The sequence below is a fragment of the Magnolia sinica genome, chromosome 6, assembly GCF_029962835.1.
Source record: "Magnolia sinica isolate HGM2019 chromosome 6, MsV1, whole genome shotgun sequence".
NCBI classification, from domain to species: Eukaryota; Viridiplantae; Streptophyta; class Magnoliopsida; order Magnoliales; family Magnoliaceae; genus Magnolia; species Magnolia sinica.
The window spans coordinates 93,270,392-93,297,992 of NC_080578.1; the positions used below are offsets into that span (position 1 = coordinate 93,270,392).

Sequence of the window (27,601 nt, forward strand, 5' to 3'; positions counted from 1 at the left end):
CTACTCCCCCGCCACTAGCCCAGTGGTGGTGGTCGGTGCCCCGTGGGCCCCACCATGATGTATGTGTTTCATCCATTTTTAAAGACTATTTTATGACTTGATGCCAAAAATGAGAGGGATATAAATCTCAGGTGGACCACACCACAGGAAAACAATAGTGATTGGATATCCACCATTAAATCCTCCTAAGGCCCACTGTACTGTTTATTTGACATCAAATCTGTTGATCAGGTCATACAGACCCGGGTGAAGAGAAAAAACAAAGATCAGCTTAATCCAAAACTTTTATGGCCCCGAAAAACTTTTAATACTCGAAGTTCATTTAAAATTGTTTCCAGTAATGTGGTCGGCTTAAGATTGGGATATAACTCATTTTTTGTCTCATACATAGAATGATCTAAAAAAAAATAGATGGACAGCATGGTGGGGTCCACAGAGCACCAACCATCAGCCATTGGCCGGTGGCAGGGGAGTAGCCAATGGGTGGGTTAGGCCCTGATCGTGGCCCCACCTAGATATATTTTTTTATATATCCACACCATCCATCCGTTTTTCCATCTCATTTTATATTATGGTCCCAAAAATGAGGCATATCTAAATTTAAGACAGACCACACCACATGAAAAGAGTGGTGATCGAACACGCACCGTTAAATACTTACCATCGCCCACTGTAATGTTTATTTCCCATCCAAATCTCTTGATAAGGTCACACAGACCCGGACGAAGGAAAACACAAATAACAGCCTGATCAAAAACTTATGTGGCCGCGTGAAAATTTTAACGGTGGAAATTCAAACCTTACTGTGTGGTCCACCTGAGATTTGGATCTACGTCACTTTCCAATCGATGCCCTAAAATGAGCGGTAAAAACGGATGGACGGCGTGAATATTAAATTAAAAAAATGAGCTAGACATCGAGGTGGGCCCCACAGTCTGAGTCTCACCTAATCCACGTCCCATTATTTTTAAACGAATAGGCCACTCCCACGTGTCTATTGCTACGCGAGCGTTCGATCGAAAGAAGGGAGGCTCGACTCTGCAGCACGGAGGCTCTCCGTCTTCAAGAGAGGGGGAAAGAGAGGGAGGGAGCGAGAACGCTGTTGCGACGGATTAGGCGTGAGTCCGACTCGACTGACCATTTGGCTCTTGTTCTTCCTTACGTACGGTTTCGATTCGATTGCTATCTGCGGTTTTATTTTTAGGGTTTCTGCTTTAAAAAAAAAAAAAATCATTTTTATTGAAATGAAGAAGCTTCATCTCCTTCGTTCGCGTTTTCTCTAGAGAGATCCTCGACCCAGGATTTGCTTAATATACTCGAGTTTCAGTTTGTGCCAGTGGGCCACACGGTTCAGTTGATCTGCACCGTTGATCTGCTGGCTCCCACTGTGGATATACCATGGCCGAGAAATCTCCCGTATAAAAAAATCCTAAAATTTCAATTTGTGGCCTGAAAATGTGGAAACGGTCGACATTCAACTGAAAAGTGGTCCGAGATTGGTGGCTGGGATGTTCCAGTCCAGAAGAAGTTTCAGCCATGGTCCATACATGGTGGGACCCGACAGAGCAACGGTTTGGATCACCTGAACAGTGGGCCTCACGGAAAAAAAACATGGTAGAGATATTTACTGCCCTCAGCTGATGATCCAGATAGTTTGTGTGATGGGCCTATCTTTGAGATTCTTCGATAATCTTCCTGATGAGACGATCCTAACCTTTTCCTGAATGGAGGATTCTAAGCTTTGAATCAGTGGCCTGAAAATAGGTGATTACGAGAAGTATACAGATGCTGTCCATATTTCACAGAGAAAGGATTTTCCAGTTAGGGAGATTTTGGGTAGTGAAGGGGCCATCACATCAATGGTCTGGATCACTAAAAACCGCAGGCCCAAGTTCTACTGACTCGAGACCTGAGGGTGCTATACATGTCACTGTTTTGATGATGCCATACATCTCAATGGTCATTTTTTCTTCACTGATTTTCTTTTCCATGCTTTGAGCTTGTATTTCGCAAAGCGAATGTGAGATTATTGTATTTCGCAAAGCGAATGTGAGATTATTGAATGATGTTTATATTTTCTTTGTTCATATGTTCGATACCACGTAAATTAATCTTCGTAGTGTAAGTTTTTTCTATTCAAAGAGATTGAAACTAAGTGCATAAGACGAATCCTATGGCGGGATCTTTTCCTGCATCCTACCTTGGGTTGCATCTTTGTATAGGAAAGCTGGCTAAGCATTTGTGGGATGCAGTGGTGGAGAGTTTCAAAAGAAAATTAGCATAGTAGAAATGTCGGGACCCAGTGTGCGTGGGGATCGGGGATAACTCTCATTAAGGCTGCATTATCAAATCTGCTAATCTACTTTATATCGCTTTTTGGTTGTCCGAAAGTGGTGCTTGGCGGGGTAGATAGATTGAGATGGGACTTCTTATGGTAGAGAGCAGAAGGTTCATCTAAGTTCCATTTGTTAAATGAGGCAATGTGTATAACCTTATGAGGAGGGAGGGGTGGGAATTAAGAACTTGAACATGATGAATAGGGCTTTATTGGAGAAGTGGGTATGGAGATTTGGGATGGAGGACAATGTGTTTTGGAGACATATACTTTGTAGTAAATATGGTTTTGATGGGGGAGGGTGGTGCACTAGGGAGACATCTACGTATAGAGCGTCAGCAATCTGGAAAGGTATTCTTTCAATAAATGCAACGTTTGGGGAAGGGTTTAGTTTTGCCCTAGGGCATGGGGAGAGGATCCGCTTTTGGAGGATGTGTGGATTGGGGATGTGACGCTGAAAGTTCTATTCTTGAGGATTGCCCGCTTGTTATTGCCTTGTGACATTGTGGCGGCACAATGTTTTTCAACCTACAGGGATTATGTTGTTTGGTCCCACTCTTTCCTTTTGGACGAGGAGGTGGTGGAACTGATATCCCTTTTGAACCACATTCAGTTGTATTACCCGGAAGATGGTGTGAATGAGCAAATGATTTGGCATAAGGATCAAGTAGCTTCTTAGTCAAGTCATTCTACTAGATGCTCCATAGCAAGAGATCGGGCGGAGCATGTATGGATACTAGGTATGTTTGGTACTATGGTGCTCCCCCGAAGGTTGCGGCTTTTAGTTGGCTCATCAGTCAAAATAGGGTGCTGACAGTGGACAGTATCCAGAAAAGGGGGATGTTTTTACTTAATGTATGTCTATTGTTTGTGGCAAATTCTGAATCGGTTAACCATTTATTTCTTCATTGCTGTTTTGCTTCCAAGGTACGACATAGTTTCTAATGCAGGCAAGGTGTCCCGTATCGGTATCGGTTGGCGTAACGGTGTCCTCCAAAACCGATACGGATACGGGGGCGTAACAGTCCGTAACGGCGAAAAATATTTTTTTTTGCCAAAAAAATATGAAAAAATATGGATTAAATCCAGAATATTCTAAGCATTCCAAATATGCATTCATTTATAAATTGGAACATGTTTATGGTGGTGTAACGGTCCACTCTTTGGTGAGAAGTTGTATCGGACTGTCTGATGAATTTATAAACCAGATAACTTGAATTTGACTACAAAATTCATATATTTAATTTTCTAACTATCTACTATCAATGATAGATATATTAGAATGAATATAAATGAAAATATCTTACATTAGGTGTTTGCAATTATTTTTGAGGAATTTCTCGAACATACCTGTGCACGTGACTGTGATTCCTGTCTATGACCTGTCATCCTCAAGTCAAGAATATTAAAAAAAAATAATTAGTAGTGTCTGATATACTCCCCTGCAACTTGATTAAGGATTACTTGATTGGTTGTCAGGGGAGCTATTTTAAATACAAGTTCGGCACTGTCAAGTGTGTGCATGGCTTCTTGCAATAATACTATTGTGAGCTGTCTGCTGCAAATACTTACCTTAACATAAATAAATACTCACAATCACAAGTCACCACCAAAATGAAAATCTGTTTTTTTGTGGTTGCTCGATCTCCACATCATCGTCATCGTCACCATCAGGCTGAGGCTGTCCAATAGGTGTAGGTGCTGCATATCCATAATATCCAGTGCTAGAAGGAAATACTAGATCAACGAAACTAGAGGATGACTGATCCTGACTAGGTAACGACTCTGACTCGGAGTAAGGATATCCAACAGTGCCCGTCGAATAGCTATACTGGTGTCCATACTCAGGCTGTTAAGAATCTTGAGATTGAGAGTGCGTCTGCTGTGATGAGTAACTTGGATTTGGATCTGGATGTCTATAATCATATGGATATTGATCGGGAGGGCTACTCCAAGATGGATGTGATGGAACAGGCTCAGTATAACCATCATAATTCAATTGACCATAAGAATATCCATCATAATAACCAAGACTATGAGCTTACTGATGTTCTGGACCTCCCGGACTCGGTGCACCACTAGATGTACCCACCTCCTGCTGGCTGTATCGTGACTCGGTACACTTATAAGTCCGACCTTGTGTACCACCTCGTCGATGTTCATCGACATCGTGATCTGTAGACGGCTGTATAGGGTGCTGAGCAACACCAGAAGTGCCAGCACCAGGGGCAGGGGGGTTATCGTCATCATTCGACACGGTCACGCTACCACTGCTCATACTCTTTTGTTGATCTTGAGGCGTATCCGTACGTGGCATAAACGCTGCCCCTCTTACTGGGTCCAACACATCTGCACGACTCTCTTGTTGTGCTCTGCGTATTTTTAGGTTATCAATTTCCAATTCTTTACTATCCTCTTCAATTTGTTTTTCCCTTGTTTTCAACCAAGGTAGAAGTGGGTCATCCTCATCATAAATATTGTCCAAGTTTATTAGACAGTAGTCTCCGTCATCAGTAGCTGTAATGCTCTTATGATGTCGTCGCATTCTTAGTTTTATATTGTAGTGCATGAAGACAAGTCTATCTAATGTTCTAGTCTGCAATCTATTCATATTCTTTGAATGAATGAGCGCAAAACAACTCCAATTCCTTTCGCAGCTAGAGGAAGATGTTGTCTGGCTCAAAACTTTTACTGCAATTTTTTGGAGAGCCTTTGTACTCTCTCCGAAATTAATCCACCATTCGGCCGGTTGCAACCTAAATACTGCATGCTGTGCAAGAGCATCTCCAAAGCTACCAAGGCAATTTCCAAATGTATCTAATTCATTCAATGCCTTTATTTGCAGATCTAAGTCAGGCTCTAATCTCTTTATCACATTTTTTAGCCCGACACGAACTTCATTATCCGCAACAAATGATTGGGCATATCAATACCTAGGATTTAGGTAGTAACCTGCTGCATGAAGATCGTGATGGAGTTGTTTTGTCCATCTCTTGTCGATCATCTTTCACTTCTACAATCACGTTGAATTGCAAACTTTGCCTTATCCATGGCATCATATAGGAAGCCCATGGGAGGTGCTTCATCGAATTCAACAAGACGGAGTACCCTCATTAGTGGCTCCATCACCTTTAGGATCGCCTTGACCTTCTTCCAATATTTGTTGTCCCGTATGATGTTCGCAACTTCGACCGGTGTCCCTGATATCTTCTTCCCATGTTTTGTATTGAGCCATTCTCGGGAGGCGAACATCTCACTCAACTCTTCCCTATGCTGGAATAAACTCTCTAATGCTATAAAGTTTGTTGCGAATCTAGTCGCTGCAGGCCTCAACAACTCTCGTCCTTTCGTGAACTTTCTCATTATTGCAACTACTTGATTATGGTTGTAAATAAACGTCGTCACTTCCCTTGCCCTTTCGACCATCTCCTTAACATTCTTCTTCCTCCCAATATCTTTCAATATAAGATCAATACAATGGGCAACGCATGGTGACCAAAAAAGATGTTTTCTCTTATCCATCAATATATGTCCTACAAACTTATATGTTGCTTCACTATCTGTCACAATCTGCACTATATTCTCCTCTCCAATCTCGTCCACAACTTTATCCATTAGTCCATTAATATAAGTAGAATTTTTTGTTGCCTCTGAGGCATCAATTGACTTGTGGTATATAGTTCCTAAGTGGCGGTACACTATGAAGTTGATCATGCTGCGTTTGGTTGGGCTAGTCCAACCATCACACATGATTGTGCATCCTCTGACTTGCCATACAGGTTTAAAGGTAGCCACGTATGCTTTCACATCTGCATACTCTGCATCTGTCCATTTCCCCCTAATCTCCTTAGCTGTGGGGGCTTTTATTCCTTCATCTACTTCTGCTGTTGCATCAATTACCACCTGCCAATATGGAGAATTGGCTGCGTTAGGAGGTATGTTGGCATGTATAAATAACTTTGCTGCTGCTCTACCTAATTTCTCAACGGAAGTTCTACTGCACATTTGTTTTATCTTTTTTTGTTTAGTTGATTCTTTCCTAAATAAGATTGGATCAATAGAGGGTCTCCTAGGCTCATATACTTCTTCATCTAAACGTATTGGGGCATCACGTGAAGATGTCTGTCGTCGGCTCCCAAACATACGTCGTAACCCACCAAACCTACCCCCCCACCCCCATTTGCAGAAGCAGTTGCACTTCCAGTTGCACTCCCACTCCCACTCCCATTGCCCCCCCTGTATCACGCACTGACCCATGCGTGCCAAACATGCGGCGATGTTCTTCCTCTTCACGAGCTAGACGCAAGCTCTCTCTTCTAGCTATAGTAAATTCTCAATCTGAATCTTCGTCAGAATCAATAATATCTTCATCACGAATGCCCATATATTCAGGACCAAACACTTCCTGTCGAGCTGCATCTAAAATATCATATTTCTTCTTTTGTACAGCAGTACGTTTACCCTTCGACTCATCCAGACTAGCTTGCATTAAAAGCATTATCTCTTTCGGTACTCTACTACATGGCGCAACTTGACCCTTTCGATGTGCCAAATGTTGTTTGAAACGGGTAATTCCACCAGTCACTAGTCTATCACAATACTTGCACTTCATTTGGTGCTTAGTACCACCAACCCTCTCACAATGTTGCCATCCAATATCATCACTCACTTGTTGTTGGCCAGACCCAGACATTTCTTTAGGTTTAGGTAGATACTAGATAATTAGATATGAGTATGAGTGTATGACCTATGTTAATAAAGATGATTTTATATTATAACTAAACCCTAAGAAGCTCCAAGGCAAAACCTGTCCAATATAAGCAAATAAAAACATAAAGTCACTAATTCGAAAATAGAAAAAAAAATTATAAAATGATACCCCAAATCTGTAAAATATACATTAACATATTCTACTATGATTAACACATCACATGGCATGATTAAAACAGTAAAACATTCGTTAAAAAATTATTTTTCGAATTTAAACAAAAAAGGCCATAATTAATGCGTAAATAGAAAAAATATTATAAAATTATAAAATGGCACCCCAAATCTGTAATTTGCACATTAACATGTTCTACTATGATTAACACATCATATGGCATGATTAAAACAGCAAAACAACCATTAAAAATTGATTTTTCGAATTTAAAAAAAATGGCCAAACTTCATGCGTAAATAGAAAAAAATATAAAAAATATATAAAATGGCACCCCAAATTTGTAAAATGCACATTAACATATTCTACTATGATTAACACATCATATGACATGATTAAAACAACAATACAACCATTAAAAATTGATTTTTCGAATTAAAAAAAAAATGGCCAAAATTCATGCTTAAATAGAAAAAAATATTTAAAAAATATAAAATGGCACCCCAAATCTGTAAAATGCACATTAACATGTTCTACTATGATTAACACATCATATGGCATGATTAAAACAGCAAAACAACTATTAAAAATTGATTTTTTGAATTTTAAAAGAAGGGGCAAAATTCATGCATAAATAGAAAAAAATATTTAAAAAATATAAAATGGCACCCCAAATCTGTAAAATGCACATTAACATGTTCTAATATGATTAACACATCATATGGCATGATTAAAACAACAAAACAACCATTAAAAATTGATTTTTCGAATTTTAAAAAAAAGGGTCAAAATTCATGCGTAAATAGAAAAAAATATAAAAAAAATATTAAATGGCACCCCAAATCTGTAAAATGCATAGTAACATGTTCTACTATGATTAACACATCATATGGCATGATTAAAACAGCAAAACAACCATTAAAAATTGATTTTTCGAATTTAAAAAAAAGGGTCAAAATTCATTCGTAAACAGAAAAAATATTTAAAAAATATTAAATGGCACCCCAAATCTGTAAAATGCATATTAACATGGCCCATCGAGCTTTGATTCAACAAAATCCGTAATATAATGTGTTATTTCCTCAAATACCCAGCCAAGGTTGGTCGAAATTAGTAGTAGAATGAGTGAGAAACAGCAGCAAAAACAGAGCTTAAAATGCAAAAAAAAAAAAAAGAAGTTACTGTTTTTTTTTTTTTTTTACCGTTACGGGTCTGTAACGGCCATTACGCCCGTAACGGGCCCGTATCGGCCGATACGGGCACAAAAAACCATAACGACCGATACGACCCCGAAATGCGTATCAGCCTTCATCGTTACCGTTACGTATCGGCCGATACAGCCGATACGTAACCATTTTGGCACACCTTGAATGCAGGAAAATTAACCACTTGCTCTAAAAGCTCGAACTAATAGAGCATGGCGAATTAATCCCTTTATCTCATAGCCTAGGCCCCAAATCCATGGGTTAGGTTCTCGGTTGAACCCTTCTCGTGGGCCCCAAATCCATGGGTTAGGTTCTCGATTGAACCCTTCTCGTGGGCCCCAAATCCATGGGTTCTGCCCCCTCGTGTGCCCTAAATCCATGGTCTCCTCCTCACACGAGTCACCCGCCTCACACGGGCCCCAAAATCCATGGGTTATACGGTCCACCCACCCTGAGTATGCCCCTGCATCCCATAGGCCACCCTACTCAAGCCCGGTGTGAAAATGCCCCCGCATTAATCACCCCCGATGAGGAGTCTCGAATACGAGACCTCCCGCTCTGATACCAATTTGATGCATGACAATCAACCACTTGCTCTAAAAGCTCGAACTAATAGAGCATGACGAATTAATCCCTTTATCTCATAGCCCAGGCCCCAAATCCATGAGTTAGGTTCTTGGCCGAACCTTCCTCGTGGGTCGCAAATCCATGGGCTCCGCCTCACATGGGCCCCAAAATCCATGGGTTATGCGGGCCACCCACCCTGAGTATGCCCTTGCATCCCGGTATACTCGAGTAGGTCGTCTGATGTCCCCATCAATTCCCTCGGCTGAGAAGATTTCGCCTCTGGCGAAATAAAGTTGCAGTGATGCTTAAGGAGATTTGGGTTTTGTCGATGAAGCTCCAACTCTATGATCCACATACTGTATGATTTTGGTCTGCCCATCCATTTAACAAGGTACTCCTGGTAACTGTCATGTCGTGTGGAAACCGCTTCTTCATCTAAGATATCCTCCATCTCCTCTCTTCTCATTAGTATGGATGGTATGGATGGTAAAGGTTGAGAAGAAGGGTCAGGTAATGGCTATGGGTTTTGGGACAGGTCAGGGGTATCATCATCAAAGTTCATGTGAGGGTTAGGGGAATGTCCGTGAAATGGTACAAGATTTTCACATTAAATGTGGAACCGATACCCATGTTGGGTGGAAGATCTATCAAGTAAGCATTCGAACCCAGTCTTTTCAAGATTTTATATGGTCCAACGCTACGGGCTCGTCATTGTTTTATGGTTCTCTGTGGAAACCTTTCTTGACATATTTTAATCATGACTTCATCACCCATAACAAACTCTTTAAACCTATGGTGTGAGTCAGCAATCATTTTGTATGTTTCATTACTTATATTGATTCTTTTTCTAATCTCCACATGCAAGTCATGCGTATATTGTGTAGATGCATATGCAAACTCTAAAGGCCTATGGAACATAGACATGGGTATGCAATCTATAGGGGTCCTAGGCTCATCTACTTGTCTTTCCAAATCCACTTCCTCTCCAGGACTTATTTGATCATGATGAAGGTTTGGTAAAGTCAATGTGTGAATGTCTCGCACGGGTATAAGCTCATTCGATATGTCCTCTGGAATAACAACACTAGACTCCTCTAATTCTAGACTTACCTCAGATGGTAACTCTACACTAACCTCGGGTGTAACCTCAAGTGGCATCTCCATAATAACCTTAGGTGTAACCTCATTTGCCACGTGGGCATACAACATTAAATTAATTTTAGTCTCTCTTTCAGACTTTTTGGCATTAACTATAGGAAGAGACTCAAGCTGGAGTTTCGTCACATCTTCAGGACCACATGTCTTGACGTCCTCCTTTTTAGGGATGCTTTTGGGCGGGAGAGACTTCAAGACAATCCTTTTGCTTCCATACAGAAACAAACACGTATTCGAGCGACCGAATAGTGTTTCGTCCATGTTATACAACTAAGGCCTGCCCAAAATGATGTGGCCTATATCCATAGGCAAAACATCACACCACAACGTTTCCATATAAGAACAAAACTGGATGGGAATATGACAACATTGAGAAACCAGAATTGAAGATGCATCAACCCATGAGACTCGATAGGGCTGAGGGTGAGGAACGACTAATATACCTAAGCAGTCCATGGTGCAAGCAGATATCACATTGATGCAGCTGCCACTATCAATGATCACCTTGCAGTTTTTACCACCACACTTGGCATAAGTGTGGAAAATTGAATCCCTGCGCCAATCATCACTTTTTACAATTTGGCTTAAGGCGCAGCTAATAATCGCAAGTGACATAGTTTCAATTTAATTCCCTACTTGTGATTGGACATGTTCCCGAGTGTCGGGGTTTGCCTGAAGGGAGGCTTCAAGCCAATTGACACGCGCATTGATCAGGGTCAATTGAGTTGTGGTGGTCCTATTGTGCGCTTCAATAGCCGTCAGACTGTTGTTGATAGCATTAAAGGCCTCGTCAATCTGCTCTAGATTCATAGTGGGATGTAGACCAAAGCCACGTCCTGAACGAGTAGGCATACGCAAGGACACTCTATAGGAAACCCTAGGTTCTACGACAATGTGATGACAATGATACTACTAACCTAGAGATCACGCTAGGCACACTAACCAAAAAATTCAGCAAGTCGCTATCCTCAAATCTTAAGTTGAAAATTCAGCAAGATAGTAATCTGAGGGTGCCAAACTGAAAATTCAGCATAGGTGTAATCTGAAAATAACAAGCTGAAAATTTAGTAATAAGATTTTCCAACAAAAACTTCAGCAGTATGATCCTATATGCAATGAATGCTATACTAACCCTAGATGTGACTCTAACCTAGATGCAACACAAAAAACCTATGCTAAACCTATGGTCTCTCATACCAAATTTGATGCAGGACGATTAACCACTTGCTCTAAAAGCTCGAACTAATAGAGCATGGCGAATTAATCCCTTTATCTCATAGCCCAGGCCCCAAATCCATGGGTTAGGTTTTCGGCCGAACCCTCCTCATGGGCCTCAAAATCCATGGGTTCCGCCCCCTCGTGGGCCCCAAATCCATGGGCTTCGCCTCAAACAAGTCACCCGCCTCACATGGGCCCCAAAATCCATGGGTTATGCGGGCCACCCACCCTGAGTATGCCCCTGCAACCCACAGGCCACCCCACTCAAGCTCGGTGTGAAAATGCCCCCGCATTAGTTTCATGTCCAAATTAAATATATGTTGGGTCCAGTGTGTTATAAATAGCTATGCTATGTAGTGTCTTTTTTTTTTCTTCTTTTTTTTTTTCTTTTTTTTTTTTTGAGAGATAACGAAGATTTCATTGAAAGGAGAAGAAAACAAAACAAAAGGAGAGGGGCTGCTGAGAAAGCAAAATGCCTAGACTCCTAAGAAGGAAACATTACAGCCCTTGAGAGAATCTACATTAACAGCTCAATCTATGATCAAGTTTTTAACTCTTCGAACAAGAAAATCGCTCGACTTGGATTCATTTCTAAACATTCTTCCGTTTCTTTCTTCCCAAACTGTCCACCAGGTAGCCAAGAGGGCTAGTCTCCAAATAGGAGTTCTTTGTTTACCAAGGTTGACACCATGCCACACCATTAGCGGCCGGGCTGAGAAGGAAGGAATGGTCCATTTGATACCGAAAGGGCCCAAGCTATGAGGCCAGATATGATGGATGAAGGGACTGGATAAACAAATGATCTACCGTCTCTTCGTTCTCCATGCAACAAAGGAAAATATTCGGAAGGATCATGCCCCTTTTTCTCAAATTGTCGATTGTGAGAACCTTGTTTTTACCAACCAACCACCCCAAAAAAGATATCTTTGGAGGGGCCTCATAATACCAAATCTAGCTTGTGGAAATATCATCTTCACGGGAGTGAGAGCTGACCAATGCTTTGTAAAAGGACCTGACCAAGAACAAACCTGACTTTTTAGCTTTCCAAATTAATTTGTCTTCACTTAGGAGGTTCGGCTTGCTGTTGGATATCCGCTCGAAGAGAGCCACGAACTCGGAGACCTCCTAGTCCTGCAGATTCCTCCTACTTTAGGGTTCCAGACCACTTTCCCGCCAGAGATAGGAAAAAAAAAAATCAGCAACTAAAGCCTAATTATGAGATACACAATAGATGTTTGGAAAGTCATCTTTGAGGAGAGAATCTCCCACCCAAGAATCTTCTCAAAAGTGGACTGTGAGGCCATTACCAACAACATAATCAACGCCTTTAAGAACCTTCTTTTTCATAGAGAGGATACCCCTCCACAAAGCCGAGGCTCTATAAGAAGAGGAGTCTTTAGACCACCAACTGCCCGAAGAACTACCATATTTGCTTTTAATAAGCTTGTTCCATAGACGCCCCTTTTCATTCCCCAATCGCTAAGTCCATTTGCCAAGGAGAACTTTGTTCATAGACTTGAGACTTTTTAGCCCTGCACCTCCATCTCTATATTGCTGACATACTATCTTCCATTTAACTAAATGGAACTTCTTTTTCTCCTCTTTCCCATGCCATAGAAAGTTGCGTCTCAATTTCTCAAGGATAGCCAGAATCGAAGCAGGGCATTTGAAAAGAGACATGAAGTATAACGGGAGATTAGATAGCGCCGATTTGATAAGGGTTATACGGCCCCTGAACGATAAGTATCTACACTTCTATCTAGCAAGATATTTCTCGAATCGGTCATTAACTCTATCCCAAAGAGATTTAGGGGGAGATCCTGTGCACAACGGAAGGCCAACGAAGGAAGTCGAAAATCTACTTTCAGAACAACTGAAAAAGTCAGCGTAAGACCTGCTGACTTCTTGGTCCATGTTCACCCCATACAATTTGGATTTGGCCATATTAACCTTAAGACCAGAAACTGCCTCAAAATAGCGAATCGTAGTACGAAGGTTACTCACCTTATCTTGGTTGGCTTCGCTAAAGAGCAATGTGTCATCGGCAAATTGGATGTGAGAGATCGGAATATTGAAACCTTTGATTCTGATGTTGCTTAGAATTCCCTCTTCTTGACCTTTGATTATCATTCTGGATAGGGCCTTAACCACAATAAGAAACAGGAAATAAGATAACCGGTCTCCTTGGCGAAGACCCCTAGAACTTGAAGAAGCCTTTTGGGGCGCCGTTTAGGAGGACCGAAAAATGAGCGGACCTGACGCACTCTCCGATCCATCTAATCCATTTCTCCCCAAATCCCATACGAGCTTGCATGTACTAGAGGAAGGCCCAATCGACGTGATCGTAAGCGTTCTCAATGTCTAACTTGCATAAGATGCCTTTCGATTTGGATTTGTGCGAACACTATAAGAGCACTATAAATGATCTTCCTGCCTGGGATGAAAGCGCTTTGATTATCTGAGATGACGTTCCTGATCACGTTCTTCAGACGAGTCGACGGTACTTTCCCCAGAATTTTATAAGGCCCACCAATCAGACTTATCGGCCTAAAGTCCTTGAAATTAGACGCCCCTAGGAATTTGGGAATTAAAGCAATGAAAGAAGCCCCGAGGCATTTAGAAAGGCGGCCTCTGTCGTGAAATTCTTTGAAAAAAGCCATGAGATCGTCTTGAATGGTTTCCCATAATTTTTGGAAGAAATAAATAGGGCCTTGATTTCTTCCAGCGTGAATGGGGCTTCAAGACAGGTGGCATCCACTGTTGTTAACCTATCTTACTATAAGAAGTCTAAACCTGGTCTGATCCAGTTCTCTCCCTGAAGGAGATTGCTAAAAAATCTGATAGCCTCTGATTCAATAAGCTTCCTGTCTTCAGTAATGGTGTCGTTAACCTCAATGTTACTGATCTTGTTGAGTCTTTGCCGAGCGCTAGCAATGCTATGGAAGAAACTAGTGTTCTTATCCCCTTCCTTGATCCATTTAGACCGCGAACATTGTCTCCAGGCGATCTCATCTTCAAACACTCTAGCTAATATATTTTGAATAATTTGAATTCTACTTGAGATAAGATCACGAGACATTGTTCCTTCTTCCTCTTTCATATCGATAGACTGCGGCTCTGATAATAAGGTTTCCATTTCCTTTGACCTTTTATCCGATTCTTTTTCTCTCCACTGTTTAATCTTTTCCTTTAGAAGCTTCAGTTTGAAACTTAGCCTATACCCAGCGAATCCTTCAACCTCAAATTCTGCCCACCAATTTTGAATAAGTTGCGAGAATCCTTGAATCTTTGTCCAGGAAATTTCAAATCTGAATGGTTTAGGACCCCAACTTTGATTATCAGCTGAGAGGATCAGAGGAGAATGGTCTGAAGTGGTTCTCGGGAGGGCCGATTGAGAGACGAAAGGAAAAAATTCTGTACATTCAGTAGAAATTAGGAATCTGTCCAATCTAGCTAAGGTCGGCTTCAATCTCCCATTCGTCCAGGTGAATCTGGCTCCTGAAAGGGGAAGGTTCACTAGCTCTTGATCATTGATCCAGGAGGAAAAGGTCTGCATTGCGGGAGAGACGGTGCTAGCATGGGATTTATCTTCAACACATCTGGTGATGTTGAAGTCTCCACATACGCACCAAGGGCCATTGAACTTGCGTCTAGAGGCATTGAGCTCTGCCTAGAATTTGACTCTACTACCATCAGCATTAAGACCATAAACAGAAGTAATGACTAATGAGACAAAAAATTGAGAGAATAGTTTTTCAGGATAATTGAAATGAAGAACTCCCCTGTCCGGCTCGATTCTAGGGACCATTTGGAAGAATTCCAAGCCATGAGAATGCCTCCAGCACTGCCATTGGCATCCAGCGAAGCCCATTTAACATCTTGGACGTTCCATAGAGAATCCATCAGCTGATTGGAGAAGACTGGCACCTTAGTCTCCTGAAGACAAATGACGTCCGGATTGTTCCTCACGCAAGTATCTTTGATCAATCTTCTTTTCTGCTTCAAACCCACCCCTCTAACATTCCACGATAGGATCTTCATAGGGAAACGTAGCTGCCCTGGTTAACGTCATTCCCTACTCCCGATAATAACCCGATTGAAGGATTGAGAGACGAAGATAGATTGTGCAATTCTCTGTTACTACACGATCTGGAGCTTCGCTGTCTTGGGGATCTAGTGCTAGGGAGCAAACGACCTCGGTCTTCAACGCATTGGAACAAGGCTATGTAGTCTTCCGAGCAGTCCCCGAAAGATAGCCCAGGGGATCTGCCAACGTGACCGATCACATCACGAACCCATTTCTTTTTTTGAATAACTTTGATCAGATCTGCCCGTTGAGATTCAGATCCAACTTCGATAGTTGAGAGTTTCCCGATAGAGCTGGGTTGTCTTCCTGCCAAATCTGAAGGGGTTTTGCTTCGATCAGACCTACAGGACTGTCTTCACGAAATAGAGTAGCTAGAGCCAGCTGGGAGATCCCACTTCTAGGGGATTGAATCGGAGAAGAAGGATTGGAAGGAGAATCCTGGAATTCTGAACTCGACGACGGGAGATCGGGTTGGGGAGGATCGTTAGATTCCCATGAGAGAGGCATCAACTCTGTTGGGTGATGGGGATTTGTCCACTAGAGAGGGACAGGGAGGGATTGGTTTAAGTCGAAGTTGGTTGGGTTCGAGTGGTCCAATGCCTGAAGGACTGGGATAAGTTGGAGAGTCGACTCTAGCCGCGGTTCGAGAACTGCTATCGGAGCGTTGACCTGGACAATAGAGGGGTCACGTGACCTCTTAAGAAGTCGGGTCTCTACTCGCTTCTGGTGGGTGACGTGGACGGCTCACCTTGAATTTGGTCACTGTACGAATCGGATCTCTATCCATTTCGGGAGGGCGATGTGGACAACTCACCTACATACGCGAGTTCTAAAAAGCGAGCCGATCTGAATTACGAACGATTTCTTCGCAAATCTCGAGGCCACGCGTCGCTTGCTCCGCTAATTTTGCTGCTGCTCGACAGTCAAGGACAACAGACTCTGATGGATTGACAGGCTTTCGGAATGGTGCTCCAGAGGAGCACGAAAATCATGCTCTCGCATTAGAATCCATGGTTGTTGTTGTCTTGTGCGGCGGAGGGGAGAACTCCCTAGATCTCCATAGATCTCCCCAACGAGGGGGCGGATCTTCTCCATCTGGACTGGTAAAGAAACGATTCTATTGCCGACTTCCACCTGGATGTGAGAAGGTAACAAATCTCCTTCCTTACGTCTAACCTTTGTTCTGATCACATCCATCTCCTCACCCAGAAGGGTCTTTGGATCCATCTCGATGAGATTACCTAAGGTGGCTGCAGCTTCCAGGAAAATTCTTCGTACCATAGCTCTAGAGGAACCGACCATATGAGAATCCACACTTCTTCCATGCCAAATAGGGAAAATTCTTCCCAGTATTGGATACGAAGGATAGGGCCTTCTTTGTGCAGAGCACCTGCCCAAACAAGGGTATCTGGATTAACACCCGGGTTTAGATTGATCCAGATTTCGTTGTATCCAATCGGACGAATACTATATTGCTCCGGAGTGACTCTGCAACACTCGTCTATCCAGCTTCTAACTTGGGGAGTGGAGGCATTATCTCTAGTTATCACTACCACTGAGTTTGCCAGATGTTTTTTAGAACGATATATGCAAGATTGTTTGATGTGAAAGATCGTTCCAGGGCCTGGATTCCTCTCCTCCGATTTTCTGCCCTGGTCGCACCCCTGAGAGTGGGTGGTAGTATTGAATGGAATATCTTGGTCCCTAGCCATCCCAATAGATCGAGTTAACACATCTTTGAACGATGCTGGTTTTACCTGCTGCATTTGATTCTAAACTGGATCGGTGTTCTGTTTTGGAATGAAGGTCTCCACGGCTTTTTTAGCTTTGAGTTCAGGGCCAAACCTAGCTCTCTGGACAAGAAGTTTAGCACTGCCGAAACTCTCACCGTGAAGCATCCAAACTGCTCTAATTAGTTCTTCTTCGGAGCTCATTCTAACCAGAGCGAAGTCCCTGTAGGATCCAAGTTTTCTATCCCTTGGTCTCACAACGTCCATCACAGCTCCAGCGTGTCCAAAGACTCTAGCAAAATTTATAGGTGCCCAACCATCTGGGAATCACTTCACAAAGAGAGTGGGGTAGCTAGAGTAATCCCTCCCTTTTCCTTTTTCCGATATCGATTTCCCTTTTCTCCTATGCATGGATTGCTAATCGCCTTCTGTCTCGACATCTTGCGAGAGTACCCCATCTATCTCAATCTGGTTTTCGGATTCCTCTAGCGTAATCTTCTCTTTCCCTGTTTCCTTTATCTGAACCTTCCCTGTCTCCGTCGCCATCGTCGCTGCCGTCGTCGCAATCGCCATTGTCTCACGCTGCTTTCGTTGCCGTCGTCTCACACTGCCACCGTCGCCATCGTCACGCTATGTAGTGTGTAGCTTCTACTACGTAGCAAAGCTTAGACTTAACACTACGTAGCTCATAAAAATAGCTTAAGTCACATGTAGCCTTTGCTACATGATAATTTGCATACACTACACGCTACATAAACTACGCTATACACTACATAGCTCACATTATAATTTATTTTCACTACAATATTAAAATCAATTAATGTTTTCAATGATTTGTTACATTTTTATATTTTCAATAAAAAATTGTTAATCTTTTCAATGCTTTTAGTAAAATAATATAAGTAACAATATTAAATCAGTTTCATTGCTCTTTCTTTACCTTTATACTTAATCATTGTCCTTTCTTATTAGTTGTGTTTGGTTGCATCAAATATCATGAAATTTTGTTAAATTTCATTATTAATCAATCTAATTTGGTGCAAAATATCATGAATTGGTGTAAGCAAGCACTACTTTGATTAAAAATCTAGAAACGCTACATGCTGTGTAGTTTATGCCTCATGCTTCATAGGGTGGAACACTAGGCTACACACTATTTGCTATTTAAAACACTAGCTAGGTCATGCCAAAGTCAGTAGGAGAATTCTTTTTTACACGGCATGGCGAGGAGATTCGGAAGAAGGCAAAAGATTTGTGGTGTTTGTGTCTGTTGGCAGGCCTATGGGTGATTTGGGAGGAAAGAAATGGAAGATGCTTTCGAAAGATTAGCCATAACCATTATTGGGTGGTATGAGGGTGTTTGGGTTTGTTGTTGAATGGGAGTCATGTAAGGGTTGGGAGAGTGGAGCTCATATTTTGTTGTAATTTTTGGGTTGCTTTCTTTGGTGTTTTTGTCTCTTTGCATAGTTTTGGCACCTTCTCGGTGCTTTTCTAATAAATTTGTGTTACATTCAGAAAGAAAAAAAGTGAATCCTATGTGCCAGATTTGAAGCATTAAGATGGTAAACTGAAAGACATGTGGACTCAGTCCACACAAAGCCGACAGGGTCACACCAATGGTTTCTAGGGCATCACACCTGTACAAGGAAAATCCCATCGCAGGAAATTCAAAGAAAATAGTTTCGTATTTCATAAAATCATTGAATCTTGTTCATTTACGTGACCTACTAGTGTATTTATAGACTAAGTTCATAAGTTTCCAAGTGAAACTCAAATTATCTGTAATTGGTGCAAACACACTCTTACTCACATCCAACTACTAATAACAAATTGTTTCCTATAATAAAATAAAAAACCAACTCATAGTAAGGTTCCAAACTATCGTAGAACTTTTACTGTAGCATCATTGTAACTATTGTAGCGGTATTGTAGCACGCGTTGAGAAACTTCTCTATGGGATCTGATTGCATCAACTCCCCTTAGCTTCATAAAACTCGTCCTTGAATTTTATAGCCAAGATCGGTCCATGTCCATGTCGCGCCTTTGTTATGCGTCCTTGAAGGCTATGCGTTTGATGGCATCTCTTGTGTGGGATGGCATTGTAGATTACACCACTTCTTCCGATGCTTTCTTACTCTTCGTGTTTTTTATCATTGGTTTCAGCACCCTATTTGGTAGTATAGTTGATTGCCTCATATGTTGGTTTATCAATTGTGGCTTCTTACTCTCTTGATTGGCCTCATAAGTTTGTCAGTGTCTTTTTCAGCATAAGTCTCTAATCTGCATGCCGCTATTGTGTTGGGGTGGGATTAATGCATCCATCTCAACTTTAGGGATCTCCATTGGGTTTTCCAATATGATTATTAGGTTACCAACCACCTTTTCCGTTGATCGAGCCATTGATCTATCGCCTTTCCCATTAACTGATCTATCTATTGATCCATCGATGTATTCATTTTTTGTTCCTTCACTAGACACACCATCTTTTGAAATTTTTTCAGACACAATGAATTGAGATCTATTGTCATCTTCCCGTCTCTGCAAGTTATCCATGCAGCTTGGCCAAAGTTCTTCATTAATTTTCTTAGATCACTGAATTCTTCCTTGATTTCTCACACCTCCTTCCACTTCTTCTCAACGTTCCATGATAGCTCATATCGGTTTTTTTTACGAATGCATATTTTCAAAGGTTCAACATATGTTTGCATGATTTCATAATGAGGAAATGGGTATCGATATGGTTCACCATAATAATAACAGGAAGACTGGGAACAATTGTGGCAATAGGAAGGACAGTTATGATAGGCATGGTGTAGCTGGGTATTGGAAGGTGGGTCATGATAATCCTAATACGTGTAGGTGTCTGAGTAGGAAGAACCAAATTGAGTGTATGAGTATCTACCTCTCAACAACTTCTCAACATCGAGGAATGGGTGGCTCATTGGGGTAGAATTTGGAGAAAATGGAAAATTGGGATTTGGGGTTTTGGAAAAAATTGAGAATTTTGGAGAAATTTTGTTTTTGGCTGGAAATTTTGCGGAAATAGGGTTTTGGGATTTGGGGAAATTGGGATTTTTCTAAATTGAGGTTTTTGGCGCATAAGATCTAAGAGTTTGGAAATAGGAAGGATTTTGTTGCATTTGGGGGAGTGGATGGTTTGGGTTTTGCTGGATTTGGATTTTGGGTATGGGTTTTGACATCGGAACAGGAGGGATCGAATGTTGTTCTATTTGGATTTGGAGATGGGTTTCAAGATGAATAGAGAAACAGGGTTTTGATAGGTTTGGGATGGGAATAGGAGGGATAGGGAAAAGAAGGAAAGAGGGAAATTGAACAGTAAGGGAAATACCTCAAATACGCAAGGTAGGAGCTCTCATACCAGGTAATTTAATAGGATCAAAGAGAGTTTCAAGTGCCAAGACTGAACATATTTCAAAAAATCATATAATCTTGTTCATAGGCATGATCTGCTTGCTTATAAACTTAAGTACATAGGCTTCCAAGTGAAACTCAAATGATCCCTAATTGGTAAAAACAGTCCCGATCACATCCAGCTACTAATAACAAACTGTTTTCTGAACAAAAAATAATAATAACAATCATACTGAATTCCAAACAATACTAGGAGTGGAGATAAACATGCTGAAGTATCACAATCTTGGGATACAGATACGTATCGGTTATCGCACGGGATATATTGTTTGTATCGTGTAATTTATTGCACTTTTTGGGAAACATGGGGAAACATTAGCAAATGGTTGAATTTTTTTATGAAACTTTAGGGATTATTTAAAAAGACCTTAATTCACACTTTTAAATCATAAAATCTCAAAAAAGAAGTGCATAAGTTTTGCATTATCTGATTGAACTAAGGTAAATATATTCAAATATGATGCATAACATTTATAAATGTATAAAGATATATATGAAAACACAACCAATGCATTCAAAAGCAAAAAATATAGTGAAATTAAAAAACATACCTATCAATGATGTGTGTATTCAATATCCAACCCGACCATCCGTTTTTCCATATCATTTTAAGACATTATCCAAAAAATGAAGCAGATCCAATAATCAGGGGGACCATACCATAAGAAACAATGGTGATTGACCATTAGTGGGCCATAAAAGTTTTGGACCAAGCTGATAATTGTTTTTTCCCTTCATTCAAACTTATATGGACCACACAAGTGAAAACAGTTGGAATTGATGCTATTGTCCAAAACTTCTTGGAGCCACAAAAGGCTTTAATCAATTGATGCTACAGTCAAAAACAATAGGGCCCACCTGGATGCGTGCACAGCATATCCGCATCGTCCATTTGTTTTGCAGCCTGATTTTATGGGTTGGCCTAAAAAATGAGGCAAATACAATTTTCAAGTAGATGTGGACCACTCCACATGAAATAGTGGTTATTGACCATTAAAAAATTTGTGGGCCACAATTTTTTGGATCAAGCTGATATTTGTTGTTTTTCCTTTCATCCAAGCCTATGTTAACTTATCAACAGGTTGGATGGTCTTGATCCAAATATTAAATTTTTTGGGGTTACAAAATTTTTTGCTCAAGTTAATATTTATGTTTTCCCATCCAGGTTTGTCAAACATTATGAATGGATGGATGACAAATAAACCTCACGGTAGGCCCTAAGAAGCTTTAATAGTGGATATTATTGCCATCATTGTTTCTTGTGGTGTGGTGCACCTGAGCTTTACATCTGTCTCAATTTTGGGCTCATGCCCTAAAATGACCCTTGAAAATGGATGGAACGGTGTGGATTGGCTGGTGTACCACCCACCAGCGACCATTAGTGTGGGTACATGTTGTGCAAAGATGAGCATTGACGCTCTAACGAGCTCGGGTTGTACAAACAGTTAAGGAGATCAAAGTTACATGGGCGCCACAATAATGTATTTATTATATCCACACCGTTCATCCATTTGGAGAGATTATTTTAGATCATGAGCCCAAAAATGAGTCATATCCAAAGCTCAAGTGAACCACACCACAAATAGCAATGAGACAATAATTCTCACTATTAAAATATTTGTAGGGCCCACCATGACGTTTATTTTCCATCCAATCTGTTCACGAGGTCACAATGACCTGGATGAAGAGGAAAAACAAATAGCATATTGATCCAAGGCTTCTGTGACCCCCAAAAGGGTTTCAATGGTAGACGTTCAATCTCCCACTACCTTTTTCAGTGTGGTTCACTTGATCCTTGGATCTGTCTTATTTTTCGACTCAAGCCTTACAACGAGTACTCCAAATGGACTAACGGTTTGGATATAACATATGCCTCATGATGGGACCCATAGAACTTGGTGACGTCAACACACCATCCAAGTCTGTGGTGTGTGGTACACCAGCCCATCTGCTTCCCGTAAAAGGGGCTCAAGGCCCTTTTTTTTTTCGAAGCAGAGAGGGTTTCGGCATTTCGGAACCCTAAACTCTCTCCCAAATCTCTGATTTTTTCAGATTTTGCCGAGGAATTCTCTGGATTTCACGAAGGATTGGTTGGATTTCGCCCAAATCTCTCCCGATTTCCCGATTTCTCTAAATTTCGATGGATTTCGCCTCCTAAATCAGAGATTTTGCATGCACTAACCTAACGCTTCAATTCGAATGGCCCATCAAACGCAGCTTCGATCAGGGATCTCCTCTACAGGTACCGAAATCTACCTGTTGAAAGTTTTTATTTTTTCTCTTTTTATTATTTTTTATTTTTTCGTTTATTTATTTATTTTTTATTATTATTATTTTTTCAGATAATGATGTTGTCCCAAAATCCCGGAGTTGGCTATATTAGCCCAGCTGTTGTTGCTACACCAAATTTATTGAAAAAATAAATAAAATCCAGATAAAATGATAGTATTGTTGATGTCGCATGATATTTAGGACGATATTAAGCGATATCGAACGATATTTGGCGATGTATCGATCGATACAAAATATTCTGTAAATTTTTTCAATTTTTTAGTCTCTTCAGAAGGGTTTCGTATCGCTAGGCTGCGATACCGATAATATTGGCCGATAGTATCGATATTTCGAACGCTGGTTGTACCCCCGCGTGATGGGTGGTGAAATCGTGTTTAATAAAAGGGTATAAGGCCTGCTTTTGCATTCTACCCGCATGTTGGGACAAAGTGGGCCATCTTTCATCCAGTATGCAATCTACGGTCAGTTTTAAAGCATAAAAATAGATTTGAAGATTGAATATTCAGAAGTTTCATGAAGTCAATATTTAGAAGTTTCATAAAGTCCTTTATTTGTTGATCGAGATAAGTTGAAGCTCATGAGCAGGTATTAATTTAGTAGGTCAGTTTGTTGGAGGATTTGTGTTCAAGAAAAAATTTATTTGTTGTTATTCAAATGGATTCCAAGAATGATCCTAAGGGCAGTATTTTATCATCATCGAATTTGGTGCATATCCAAATAACAATAATGAAATTGAATGGCATGAATTATCTACAGTGGGCCACATCTGTAGAAGTTTTTCTGACTGGAAAGAGAAAAATATTTGACATCGCCTAAACCTAATATCATTGCGACAGATTATGATGATTGGGTAGCAGAGGATGCCCAAATTGGGGCATTGTTGTGGAATAGCATGGAACCACATATCAATGCCAATGTAATCCTCATAAAGACCACTAAAGATGTCTGGGACACATTGAAGGAGATGTATTCTGGTTAGAAAAACTTAATCCGTATTTATAAACTCCTACAGAATATATTCGCATTCCAAAAAAGAGAGTAGTGTGGGAGAATATTATTCTATCCCATGCGGCATGTGGGATGAGTTGAATGTATACCAACCATTGTCAACAGATCTGGAGGTTATGCATAGGCAAAGGGAGGAATTTCATGTTGCCAAATTCCATAGGGCCCATCCAAATTGAGTCTTAACTATTTTTGAATATTTGTTATTTTAGAGACTTAAGAATTGATCGACTAATAGAGGAGGCACCTTCTATTCACTAATGTCCTGAGGTGAACTGATTGTAGATAATGCTAAAGGTGTTTAATTGATGGGGCCATTAACAAAGCTTCCAAAATGTGTTTGCATGCAGGAACCAGCAGAAATGATGATCTGTTGAATTTAGGAACCTCTTATGCACGTGGACCAAAATTTGGTTGTCGTGGCCCATTCCATCCTAGCATGGTGAGATTCATACCCTCAGGAAATTAATGCCTAGGAATTGCATCCCTATTTCATTTAAGTTGTGCTACACATGCACATATCTCCGTGCACAGCTGTGTGCCAACCTGGGCATTCATGCGTCATTTCAACAATTCATCAGGCAGACCTATCATGCATGTCTCCTGGCCCATAAATCAGGTTGGTCGCTCATTGGGCAGGCCATACGTGTGTGTACAGCTTGCAACTGTTTTTTTTTTTTTTAACTGACTGCTGCTTTTGCACATGCTTGGCCTGCCTGATTAGTTTAACTTGCATGATGTTTGGGGTCGGGTCATATACACGGCAAGGCCCACCTGATGTACAGCTCCAATGTCTGAGCAGAGGTGCACATGGGCTTTTCAGCCAAGCTCATTCTCTTTTGACGAGTTTGGATTGCAGGACCGCAACAACCTGGACGATGAAAAGGGTGAAACCAGACTGTATATTGGTAACCTTGATCAAAGAATAACAGAGTAAGAATAGTGCGGTTTTAACACATGGATTTTCCATCTCTACACTATTTCGATGAAATTTGTGACCTCTTTGTTTTTTATGAAACCGTCCAATTTTCAGGTCTCATTTGATCAAGATGTTCTCTCCTTTTGGGAAGATCGTGTCGGAGGATTTCTTGTGGCATACGCGGGGCCCGAAACGTGGCGAGCCACGAGGTTTTGCTTTCATCCAGTTCAGTACAAAAGAGGTAAGTTGCTAGCTCTAGTCCCTTTGCTATTCATGCAATTCCTCATTTTTGTCATTGAAGTGAGTATGCAGGAAGCTCTACAGGCCAAGGAAAAGATGAATGGCAGATTGGCATGTGGACGCCCTTTGGTGGTCCGTCTTGCTACCGAGAAGTACTTGATCGAAGCAACAAATCCCCCACAGGCAGTTGGTGATGCAGGGAAATCAATCGTCGCAAGTGGACCTTCAGGACAAATGAACCGGAGTGCGAAGATAGCAGCGATAAAGAATAAACTGAAGGCCATGGAAGAAGAGAGCTGCAGCTCAAAAAAACCAAGATCAATCTGACCATTCATCTTGAAGCGGAACAGTGGCGGCTACTCTCCCCAGGCATGCCGGTGGCACATGTGTGAGATGCAAGCCATTGATCCGGTGGGCCACACTTCATATGTGCTCTGGCGTAATAACCAGACCACTCCTGTCATCAGCTTGCGAACATGCGTCCACAAGGAGTAGACGGCTAGAAAAGATTGAACAAATGCGTTTGAGATGCCTGTAGCCAACCTGATGACCAGATCAGCTGGTTTTCTTTTCCAACCACAGCACATAGAAGCGGGACCTCCTGGAAATGGCCCAGATCTCACACACTTGTGCCAAATTGTCATCTGTTATCTGAAATTGGCAGAACTGCTAGAAAGAATGGACGACTGACAACAACTGGTAGTCGACTTTGGCCCACTTGCTTCCAGTAGAATGCATAGTTTACAAGTTTTCCGTCCCACGGAACCTGATATGGTATAAAATTTGCAACCTGTGATGCAATGTTTTTAGTGTAATTGTTTCCATTGATATGTCAGACGGGTCCGAAAATTAGAACACATGTATTTAGATTTTAGAAGTGGCAGTGACCCACAAGATGCCAATCAGGAGTTTGTATTCTAACTGTATTCTGCTATCTTATATGGTTCCTGCAAAAGCACTCCTGCATCCCTAGCCGTTGTCACAGCCGTATCCCAGCTTTGTGTAAATGCAGTTTTGTACAATGTGGTTATATGGTGCTAGTCAGGTTTTCTGTTTGTTTGAGTAGGGTCAAGTGGGGTCCATGGTTCAGTTTCCAAACTGTTCATTTCATGAGCCACTCTCTATATGGTTCATGTGAAGAACAAAAAAGGTCCAGATTGGTAGGAGCCCAATCCTTAATGGGTGGCCTTCAAATAGGCGGGACTGTTCGCATCGGTTCATCTTCAACCCAGGATATTGTCGAATATTGTAAAACTAGTTTCATTGTATCCGGGCAATTTTCGGTGTATGGGCCATCCTGCCAGCGCCTTTCATGTGAACAGTTTGTATAACTGGAATTTGGGCTGCACCTATACAAATTGGAAACCTGAGCCAATTAGTTTGCCGACGAGGTGAGTCGATCAGGCCTGGTCATTACCTTGGTTGGTAGGTCAGAGAAACGAGTCCATAGAAACATGGTGTGCATGAACGGCTGTTATAGGGCTGTAAAGGTCGTTACTGAAAGCTAATTGTTTTGTAAAAAAATGATCAGTAACAGCTGGTACAGCCTCATGATGGCCTGTTATAATCCTTGTAAAGGCTGTAACAGTTCAATATACGTTGATACAAGTATTTTTTTTTAATAGGTTGATACAAGTTTTTTTATTTAATATTATAAATAAATAAATATAGTATCCTAATGGCTAATGCAGAGGCATTTTCACACTAGGCTTGAGTGGGGTGGTATGTGGGATGCGGGAGTATACTCAGGGGAGGTAGTCTATGTGAGGTGAGTAGATTGTGTGAGGAGAAACCTATGAGATGTGGGGCATAGGCTATGAGATAAAGGAATTCATTCGTCATACTCTATCAGTTCGAGTTTTTAGTGCAAGTGGTTAGTTGTACTAAATCAAAGTGGTATCAGAGTGGGATATTTTGTGTTCAGGCATTTGCACACTGGGCTCCAGTAGGGTGGCCTATGAGATGTGTAAGATCTCCTATTTAGGCATTTTCACATTTAGCTCAAGTGGGTAGCCCGTTGGATGCAGGGGTACACTGATAGTATATATAGAGAGGGGTATAAGTAATTTAAAAAAAAGGGAGGAGAAGAACTAAAGCTGGTAATATTTAAATAGAGATGGATAAAAGTAAAAAAGTAGAACCAGAGCACCTCTGTTTTTTCCCTTTTGCAGTCCGGCCCATATACATAGAACCATTTGTGGCCTTGTGGCACACGTGCGTGAGGTCTGAGCCTGCCATCAGCTCGATCTTTGGTCACAAAATCAAGCTGTTTGACTCAGGTGGGACACTACACAAAACTAATGGACGGATTGTTTTAGCCGTATGTGTATTTCATGTCATCTTGACCAGTCTTAAAGACTTCAATAAGACATTTTTGGGCAGAAGATTCAAACATCATGACCCACCTAGTCCTGGGTTGAGATCATATGGGAAGATAACTTTCCATGTATATTTTTATTTATTTATTATATAATATAATATAAATAATTTAAAAATGAATATCTAGACCCACCAAATCCCGGGTTGACCTGACTCAT

The 27,601-nt window shown here is 41.2% G+C and overlaps 1 protein-coding gene across 1 annotated transcript; it reads left to right on the top strand.

The window, feature by feature from the left end:
• Positions 1–22,729: 22,729 nt before the first annotated feature.
• Positions 22,730–26,046, top strand: LOC131249100 (uncharacterized). Its single transcript, XM_058249665.1, has 5 exons — positions 22,730–22,850; positions 24,256–24,347; positions 24,765–24,838; positions 24,939–25,065; positions 25,137–26,046. Exons 1-5 carry the CDS (start codon positions 22,808–22,810, stop codon positions 25,389–25,391), a joined length of 591 nt encoding a protein of 196 aa, XP_058105648.1. The 5' UTR covers positions 22,730–22,807; the 3' UTR covers positions 25,392–26,046.
• Positions 26,047–27,601: the final 1,555 nt, after the last annotated feature.

What these genes read in the sequence shown, in the direction of transcription:
- LOC131249100 (XM_058249665.1), top strand. Translation starts at nt 22,808, where the DNA reads ATGGCCCATCAAACGCAGCTTCGATCAGGGATCTCCTCTACAG. An exon ending in GCCCATTCCATCCTAGCATG is followed by an intron (nt 24,348 to 24,764) that starts GTGAGATTCATA and finishes TTTGGATTGCAG; the next exon opens with GACCGCAACAACCTGGACGA. An exon ending in TCCAGTTCAGTACAAAAGAG is followed by an intron (nt 25,066 to 25,136) that starts GTAAGTTGCTAG and finishes GTGAGTATGCAG; the next exon opens with GAAGCTCTACAGGCCAAGGA.